The 10,468-nt window shown below is 43.1% G+C and overlaps 1 protein-coding gene across 1 annotated transcript; it reads left to right on the top strand.

The window, feature by feature from the left end:
* The first annotated feature begins 507 nt into the window (after positions 1-507).
* Positions 508-6,886, top strand: LOC111194124 (uncharacterized). Its single transcript, XM_049485570.1, has 2 exons — positions 508-753; positions 986-6,886. Exon 2 carries the CDS (start codon positions 1,196-1,198, stop codon positions 6,884-6,886), a length of 5,691 nt encoding a protein of 1,896 aa, XP_049341527.1. The 5' UTR covers positions 508-753; positions 986-1,195.
* The last annotated feature ends 3,582 nt before the right edge of the window (positions 6,887-10,468 follow it).

Here is a 10,468-nt window from a genome sequence, read left to right as displayed (position 1 = left end):
ACTGTTGTTTTCACCAGGAACTGAGGGAACAATTATAATGTTTATGCTTAAACCCTGAATTAGGCTAATCTGCTTTCTCTGACATTTTCATTTCTTCTTAAACTTTAGCCCCGCGGAGGCAAGGCTTTTGTTCCGATTAAGCTAACGAGGCTGAGAAGTGGAGTTTTGTGTGTGTGTAAGTGTGTGTGTGTGTGTGTGTGTGTGTGTGTGTGTTACAGAGAGAGAGAGAGAGGCCATATAAGGGTAGAAGACTCCTGCATTACCTTTAATAATGTGTCCTAGTTTATAGATCATTCCAAATAAAAATGCAAAAATACCTTCTTTTTAATTATTAAACATTCTTATACAACCCAGCAACTCAGTGTCTCTTACATTTACTGGTCTCTATGAGATCAAGAACCATCACTCAACAATAGCTGATACTTAACACACCTTTATCACCAACAAGCTCTACAATACAGAGTTACTATATTCACTAATAACACTTACAACTTTACTACTGTTGTGCAAAAGGCAGAGCACCTAGGAGCAGCCCCTCCCTTCATGATTCTGTAATGACTCCACCAATCAGATGGCTCATTACCTCTCACCCAATCAGAAGGCAGAAGTAATCAGCCCTGCAGCTGCAATTATCAGTGCCTCAGTAGCTGAGAGAGATGGAGAGAGTTCAGCTTCATAGTTTAAGTTTAAAGTTGATTGTTCAGGTTGTTAAATTATAAGCTGCTCAGTTCATTTGGTGTGCGTACGTTTAAAGTAAGTACTATGGACCTTTTCTTGTGTTAGTTTATACACTACATATTTGTAAATGTTAACTAGAAATGTTGCTAAGTAAATGCTTAATGTCGATCAGATGTGTAGCTAAATGCCCTTGATTTTGTTTGCCTATTTGAGAAGGACCGTTGTTAATTTGTATATGTTTGATGGTGTATGTTGACTCCTTAATCAATATTTCACTAAACTAGTTCTGTATTGGTTTTATTTACAGAACCACACATGCATATAAGTCAATAAACTACTGAGCAGATTTCCAGTTTCCGTTGCTGATTCACATCCTCGGGGACATCCTAACCAAGTTCTTATCCGACTTCCTGTAGTGGTTCAATTAACCTGAACCAGACTTTGATGCTAGTATACCAATTTGTGTCCTTTTTTTTAATGGTCCTCCGAGCCGGATCAGTGAACTACTACAGTGAGGATGTCAGATCACAGTCAAGAACAACCTGTAGTTAGACCTCGGAGAACACTAAACCGTCCTGTTTACCTTACGGACTATGACCTCACAGGACTTCAGTCTCTGCGTCATTTATCTCGACCTGATAGAAACTGGGAAGATGAAGCACAGCATACATCAGACCCCACTGGGTACAGTACCCCTGTTAGCCAGGCTCCCAGTCTAAATGAGTGTCTCATCACAGATCAGTGGGAGAATACAGTAGGAGATATGGCTCAAGAGCATGTGGAATCTCCCAAACAGAAGAACCCACTGTCTGATTTGACTGCTATCTGGCAGGAGATGAAAAGGGAACATGATGTATTGCGCCAGCAAACCAGTCACTTTCCTGAACTCTTATCAGCATTCCAGGAGATGAGACGAGAAAATGCAATTCTGCATAGGGAAGTTAAGGAACTCAGGTTAGAGATGAGAACCTCACCTCATAGACTGACCCATCCAGTTCCATCACCTCGCCTACATGCTACGGCAGGACGTACAAACCCAAGTGCAGATCTATTCTGCCCCATACCTGCACCTCGTCATAGCCTGGCACAACACAAAGTACACTCTGCCCCAATTGATTCTACAGAGAGGATCACACAACAGATGGGCCAAATTGATTTTTCTCCAAGACATCGGTCATTGCAGTATGACCACCCATCCAACCAGTTTCAGCCTAGCCCTTCGAACAATAAGTGCTATGACATTCATAATGTTCAAGCACAAAACCATCCTCCACAGCATCATACAGGTCCATGCAAACAAGAGAAGACCTACAGAGGGCCAACTCCAACTATTCCTAATCTAAGCTCTCCAGACCCAAGAGAGTTTTCCAGATTAAGGATTGCCCTGGAGAATATTTTACCAGAAGATGCTACAGAGCGCTTCAAGTTTCAGATATTGGCAGACCACTTAAAGCTTGAAGAAGCTCTACTTGTCGCTGATTCTTACAGCAACTCTCCATATCCTTTTAGCAACACCATGAGTGCTCTCAACAAAATGTATGGTCAGCCCCATCAGTTGGCCTTGCAACACATTGCAGAAGTTATGGATGGCCCAGATATTGGCAGTGGAGATGTGAAGTCTTTCCGCATGTTTGCTCTTCGAGTTCGCTCCCTCGTGAGCATGTTGGAGCAGTTGGGGAGAAAGGGTAATGTCGAATTGGAATGTGGATCCCACGTCACAAGATTACAGAGCAAACTCCCACATGACCTCAGATCTGGATTTAAGCGATACATCCACCCATTGGGAGTGTCTGTACCTACTTTACTTGATCTGGCTGAATGGCTGGAATATGAGCTGCAAGTCCAAGAGGATAGCATCAAATTCTCTTCCCATACTCACAGAGATTCTTCCAGTAGGCGGAGAGAGGTCCGCAAAGACATCAAGCAAACCAGTAAACTTACCAGTATCCTCCTCAACACAGAGAGGTCTTCAGCAAGTAAGACCACAGCATTTGAGATACAAGATAAAAGTGCAGATCAGAAAGTAAAACCTTATTGTCCCTACTGTGACAACAGCAATCACTTTCTAAATAGTTGTGCCAATTTTAAGCAGCTGACCAGAGACCAGAAGGAGAATTGGATCAGAACCAATAACGGATGCTGGCGTTGTGGCCGTGGTCATCAAGCTGCTAAATGCACATTGAAAGCACCCTGCAAGATGTGTAATAGGAGACATTTGGCAGTCCTACATGATGTGAATGAGAGAGCAGAGGCAAAGGCTAATCCAGTAGAGAACTCTTGTCTGGTAAGCACAGCCAGTGAGGTCCTGTACGTTGATCGCCCAACATACAACCGAAAGGTACTACTGAAAGTCAGCAAAGTGGTTCTTAGCAATGGAGATAGGTCCATGGAAGCATATGCGGTGCTAGATGATGGATCAGAGCGGACTATTATTCTCCACACTGCGGCTAAGAAGTTGGGCCTAAAAGGACAACCTGAAGACTTAGTCCTCCGCACAGTCCGGCAGGACCTGCAGGTTCTCCATGGGGCAGCTGTATCATTCATGATATCTCCTGTAGCTGAGCCCAAGAGAAAATTCAAGATACAGAGTGCATTCACCGCTGAGCCTTTGGGACTAGCAGAGCATTCTCATCCAGTTGCTCTTCTACAAAGAAGGTATAGACATCTTCTGGGCTTGCCATTACAACAGCTAGACAAAGTCTCCCCAGTGCTGCTGATTGGTTCTGACTGTCCACATCTCATCACTCCTATAGAGCCTGTAAGACTAGGGCCCCCTGGTGGCCCTGCAGCAGTGAAAACGAGACTGGGTTGGACTCTCCAAGGGCCAGCACGAGAGCTCAGAGATAATCTTACCCCACAGCAGTGTCTGTTTACATCCATGTCACCCTGTGCTGATTTGCATACCCATGTGGAGAAACTGTGGCAAATGGATGTGTTTCCATACCGTAGTGAGAAGGCTGTTACCAGGTCAAAGCAAGATCATGAAGCTGTCCAACTTCTGCAGGAGAAGACAGTTCGAGTTGAAGTGAATGGCATTAAAAGATATGCTACCCCTCTCCTTCGTACCAGAAATATGGCACACCTACGTGCATCCGAAGATGCAACCTTGCCACAGCTTAGAAGTATTGAGAGGAAGTTGGCCAAGGATTCCAATCAAGCTGCTGCTTATCAAGCCGAGATTGACAAACTGGAACAGTCTGGCTATATTGTGAAACTATGTCCAAAACAGGTGGAACAATCAGATGAAGCATGGTATGTACCACACCACATGGTACAACACAATGGGAAGAACCGAGTGGTATTTAACTGCTCATTTCAGTACAAGGGTCATAATTTGAATCAGATGCTGCTGCCAGGTCCCACTCTCAGTCCACTACTATTAGCAGTCCTCCTTCGCTTTCGAGAGCACACTATTGCCATCAGTAGTGACATCCGGAGTATGTTCCATCAAGTGTGCTTACTCCCCCAGGATAGAGCTCTTGTCAGATTCTTGTGGCGAGACCTGAAGCGAGAAAACCCTCCCAGTGTTTACGAATGGAGAGTCCTTCCATTCGGGACTACCTGCAGCCCTTGCTGTGCTGTATTTGCTTTGCAAAAGCATGCGGCAGAATGCAGTCAAGCAGGAGAAGCTGTCCAGCATTCAGTGGAAAAGTCATTTTATGTAGATAATTGTCTCCAGAGTTTCAGCTCCACTGAAAGTGCTAGAGACATGGTGGACAAACTTCTCATTACCCTCAGGGTAGGAGGATTTGAGTTACGACAGTGGGCCAGCAATGAGCCCTCTGTAATCAGACATCTCCCTCCAGAAATCAGGTCTGAAAGTAGTGAACTATGGCTCAGCGAAGGTCATCAAGACATACCAGAATCCACCCTTGGCTTGCACTGGAATTGCCAATCTGATACCTTGTCATACAAGCACCGCAGGGTAGACAGCTCAGTAGTCACTATGCGCACCATCTACAAGATTTTGGCTTCTCAATATGACCCTCTCGGTTATATTGTCCCCTATACCACCAGAGCAAAGCTGTTGGTCCAACGTCTATGGGATAAAAAGAGAGGGTGGGATGACCCACAGTTACCAGAAGAGTTGCTCACCGCTTGGCGCAGATGGGAAGCTGAACTTGATGATCTGCAGAGTATTCACATACCCAGATGTTATACAAGCCCAGAAATGGATCACCCTAGCAGTGTGAGGGAGATACACGTGTTCTGCGATGCTTCTGAACAAGCCTATGGTTCTGTCGCTTATTTGCGAACTGAGAACCATGGTAAAGTAGAGGTAGCTTTCCTGACGGCAAGGTCTCGTGTTGCTCCCAAGAAACAGCAGTCGATACCCCGTTTAGAGTTATGTGCTGCACTTACAGGTGCCCAGATGTCAAAGGTCCTCAAAACTGAACTACCTCTTACTATTCAACATGTTGTACTATGGACTGATTCGACCACAGTACTTACATGGTTAAATTCAGACTCCTGTCACTACAAAGTTTTTGTGGGGACCAGAGTGGCGGAGATACAAGACCTGACAGAGGCAGACACATGGAGGTATGTCCGGTCCTGTGACAACCCAGCAGATGATGTAACTCGGGGAAAAACTCTTCACGAGCTAGCTGACAACAGTCGTTGGATCCATGGGCCTCCATTTCTCAGACAGTCACCAGAACACTGGCCAGAGCCACCGTCCCTTACTACTAATGAGCAAGATAGTGAGCTGAGGACATCTACTTTCTGTGGTATAACCACAACTACTTACCTCTTGCAAGACCCTGCACAGTACCAGACCTTTCAGAAGTTAATTCAAGCAACTGCCTTGCTTCATCATGGTACTCAAGATATATCCTCCCTCTCAGCAGAAGATTATACGAATGCTGAAATTGCAGCCCTACGTCAGGTGCAATTGGAATCATTCCCCACCGAAGTAGCTCATCTGAAGGCAGGCAAGCCAGTGTCAGCCACTAGTCGACTGTTAGCACTTGCCCCAGAATTTGATCACACAAGCCAGTTAATCAGAGTGGGTGGTCGTCTCCGCCGTGGTACTCTGCTCGAGCCAGAAATGGTCCACCCAATTCTTCTCGATCCCCATCATCCAATCACTAAGCTTCTCATCAAAGATTATGATGACCAGTTGCATCATCCTGGATCAGAGAGGCTGTTTTCCGAGGTCAGGAGAAAGTTTTGGATACTAAGAGGGCGTGAAGCCATTCGTCAACACCAACGAAACTGTGCTGAATGTAGGAAATGGCGAGCCCGTCCAAACCCACCAAGGATGGCTGACCTTCCTCCAGCTCGATTGCGCATCCTGAAACCAGCATTCTACTCTACTGGTGTTGACTGTTTTGGTCCCTACATGATCAAGATTGGGCGCCGCAGTGAGAAAAGATGGGGGATACTGTTCAAGTGTCTGACCACTAGGGCAGTCCACATTGATATCCTCACCAGTATAGACATGGATGCCTTTTTGATGGCTCTCAGGAGATTCATTGCAAGGCGTGGAAAACCTTTTGAGGTTTTGTGTGATCAGGGCACGAACTTTAAAGGAGGGGAGAGAGAGCTCAAAGAGGCATTCAATGCCCTCCATTCAGATCTTCAAGCTCAACTTGCAGGCCACCAAATCAAATTTGCTTTCAATCCTCCAGGTGCACCTCATTTTGGAGGTTGCTGGGAAAGGGAAATTCGGTCAGTTAAATCTGCTCTTCAAGTTACACTAGGGGCCCAAGCAGTCACAGAAGAAGTACTGAGGACACTTCTCATAGAGGTTGAAGGGATCCTCAATTCCAAACCTCTTGGCTACACATCTTCGGATCTGGCAGACCCTGACCCAGTTACCCCAAACATCCTCCTTATGGGGCGGCGAGATGCTTCTTTACCACAAGTAGTCTACCAGAACTCAGAAATGTTAGGTCGTCGGAGATGGAGGCATAGCCAACTCTTGGCTGACCATTTTTGGAAACATTTCATCCAGTATTATTTACCCAGCCTGCAAGCACGCCAAAAATGGAGGACAGAGAAACAAGATCTTCAGCTTGAGGATACAGTTATGATCATTGACCCACAGCTGCCTCGTGCATTATGGCCAGTAGGGAGAGTTACCCAGGTATTTCCTGGTGCTGACAAAAGGATCAGGTCGGCAGACGTACAAGTTAAGGACAGAACCTATACTCGGCCTGTAGCCAGACTTGTTAGTCTTCCCGCTCTGCCTGATGACGATTAGTATATTCCATTCAGCACTTGCAGTTGGCCTTTTGATGTACAAATTCCACATGCGAATTTGGGGGCGGCTGTGCAAAAGGCAGAGCACCTAGGAGCAGCCCCTCCCTTCATGATTCTGTAATGACTCCACCAATCAGATGGCTCATTACCTCTCACCCAATCAGAAGGCAGAAGTAATCAGCCCTGCAGCTGCAATTATCAGTGCCTCAGTAGCTGAGAGAGATGGAGAGAGTTCAGCTTCATAGTTTAAGTTTAAAGTTGATTGTTCAGGTTGTTAAATTATAAGCTGCTCAGTTCATTTGGTGTGCGTACGTTTAAAGTAAGTACTATGGACCTTTTCTTGTGTTAGTTTATACACTACATATTTGTAAATGTTAACTAGAAATGTTGCTAAGTAAATGCTTAATGTCGATCAGATGTGTAGCTAAATGCCCTTGATTTTGTTTGCCTATTTGAGAAGGACCGTTGTTAATTTGTATATGTTTGATGGTGTATGTTGACTCCTTAATCAATATTTCACTAAACTAGTTCTGTATTGGTTTTATTTACAGAACCACACATGCATATAAGTCAATAAACTACTGAGCAGATTTCCAGTTTCCGTTGCTGATTCACATCCTCGGGGACATCCTAACCAAGTTCTTATCCGACTTCCTGTAGTGGTTCAATTAACCTGAACCAGACTTTGATGCTAGTATACCAATTTGTGTCCTTTTATTTAACTGTACACAACACAAGCCTTATGATGTTCACCATGTCCAGAAGCAGCTCCGCCCACTTCTCTACTACAATACAGAGTTACTATATTCACTAATACCACTTACAACTTTACTACTGTACACAACACAAGCCTTATGATGTTCACCATGTCCAGAAGCTCCGCCCACTTCTCTACTTGAAACCATCACACTATGAAAAGACAGTATATTGTGGTCACTAGTGTCCTCACTTTTTTCTAGATTGGGGTTGCAGTTTCTGTCATATTATTGGGTCATACTGTATTTCTGTCTATAAAGAAGGTCTGTAAACTTGTTTTGTAATGAGACTTTACATAACCAGAAACTGACTGATTTAAGGCGCAAAAAAAAAGTAAAACAAAACAACAACCTAGAAAACAACTTCCTGATGAGTCAGCAACATCATCTTCACACTGATTTCAAGCTGCTGCTGAATAACGGAAATGATGAGGAGGTGCTGATCCAGAGCCAATTCTCTGTCTGATAAACTGACCTCAGATCACTGACCCAAGGTTCAAACCTCAAGCAGGAAAACTGGTAGTCTTTGAAAGATGTCCTCTGAATACTCATCTGCAACCACAAGCCGTCAGATTTAACTGCAGTGACCATCAAATACGTACATTGGAAGCCTGCTTTGTACTACCAGAAATTTAAAAAGTTGGGACAAGGTCTAAAAAGGCAAGTAAAATGAGTGTTTATTACATTTCCTTTGGCTTTAACTTGATTGTAGACAGTATGAACCCAAGACATTTTATGTTTTTTATGTTTTTATTTTATTTATAAATCATTTTCTGGCCATTTGCTAGCTTATATCTCTTCTTTAATTAATTATTCTTATATATTAAATGTTGATTTATCCCTTTTAAACTGAAAATTAAGGTTACTTGATTGATTGATTGATTGATTGATTGATTTGTCTTCTCAACTTCATTTAATTTGTTCATATACACCAGCTTGAATGTTTAAATGATTATACAAAGACATTTTAAGCTTTATGGGGAACATATACCATTTTTACACATATTTTAAAACTATAAATTGGATGATTCTTTGCTCAGTTTGCTCCTCAAAAAGCTTTTGTGGATAGTGCTTTTGTATATATATATATATATATATATATATATATATATATATATATATATATATATATATATATATATATATTGCTAACTTTATATTCCCAACTTTGTTTGGAATGTGTAGCAGGGATAAATTTACTTCAATACATTAAATTAAGTTGAGTATATTAAACATTAAATATCTTGGGTTTATCAACTAAATGTCCCCATACTGTCCCAACCTTTTCTGATTTTGGGTTGTTATAAACTAAGCACATCACGCTGCTCACACTCATAATGGCCGATTACAACACAGGGCATTTAAGCAGTAGCATGCCCACCAGCCTAATTCTGTGTAACATAGCGATTTGATCTGAAAACAGATTTAATGTTACAGTAAATGTGTTGGTAGATCAAAGAAGGTTTGTCTGATCAGATCCTGTGATCTACTGGAAAACATATCAATCTTACAGTTACAATCACTAGATATTACCTGGTGGTGTCCCTGTCCCATTTCTGACATTGCTGTCTAAATGCTGTGAAACAATATTAAATATGTACAAAAGTATTGGGACACCTATACATTACACCTACAGGAGTTTTTATGACATCCTGTTCTAATCCCACATGCATTAATATAGAGTTGTCCTGCGCCCCTTTGCAACTCTTTCCACTCTTCTGGGAAAGCTTTCTTTGTTCATTTATCTAGAAGAGCATTTGACAAGAGGCCATTCTCCATTCTAGGTCATCCCAAATGTGTTCAGTGGGACTGTGGTCAGGGCTCTGTTTATGCCAATCAAGTTCTCCCACAAGTCTGATGGCCAAAGTGGTTGAAGACTTTTTTGGAAGAAATGCTAGTTCTCCACCTTGGTCGTACCTTGGTGTCAACCAGAATGTTCTTAATGGTCATGCGGCTCAACCTGTGTAGTTTTACTGGTCAACCAGCATGGTCATGATGTTAATCAGCAGGATCACACTAATCGTCCATCTTAGTCTATTAGGTCATCCACCACAGTCTTGATGGTCATGTTGGTCATCCAATGTGGTCTTGCTGGTCAACCACCTAGTCTTCACCTTCATTATACAAGGAATCCAGATCATCTCTGATAACCAGGTTGGTGATGGTTGAATTCATTGGTCAGGTTGGTCATGCTGGAGCTGCCCAGGCAGTTTTTCTCAGCATAGTGACATAAAGAGTAAATGAAACAGATTTATAAATCTAGATTTAGCAATTGCAGAGCTGCCCTGCAATGTCCTAGTGCCCCGTGTACCTAATTCACGCTATGACATCACGGTCAGTCAGTCCGGTGCGCTGTCAGCAGTTCCTGTAAGACTGATTAATAACTCAAGGTGACCAGCCTGGATCGAAGCACCTGAGACAGTGCAGGAGTCTGCTGTGAGCTCATGCTCTATTCCTGTGCTGGTCTGTGTCTGTGTGTGTGAGTGTGTGTGTGTGTGTGTGTGTGTGTGTATGCCAGAGTCGTCATGTTTGGGTCCGGTTCAGGAATGAGGACGCTATGGGTGTCCTCTCTGCTGTCCCGCCAGAAAAAGACACCCAGCTATTTTAGCCAGGTGTTCGTCCAGAGATCTGCAGTGTGAAATTATTACTGCATGTTGGGAACTATTAGCCTTTGATCACATAGCAAAGTGCTAACTGTGCCGCATTACTGTGATACACTATAAATGCAAAAGTATTGGGACATCTTCTCATTTAATTATGTCCTCATGTAATTTTTTTCAGGAATTAAGAGTAAAGTGGTAGAGAAAAGAGTTTATTCTGCTTTTGTT

This window comes from Astyanax mexicanus, chromosome 12, assembly GCF_023375975.1.
Source record: "Astyanax mexicanus isolate ESR-SI-001 chromosome 12, AstMex3_surface, whole genome shotgun sequence".
NCBI classification, from domain to species: Eukaryota; Metazoa; Chordata; class Actinopteri; order Characiformes; family Acestrorhamphidae; genus Astyanax; species Astyanax mexicanus.
Note: the sequence above shows the minus strand (reverse complement) of the source record. Positions and strands in the feature narration are given on the sequence as shown.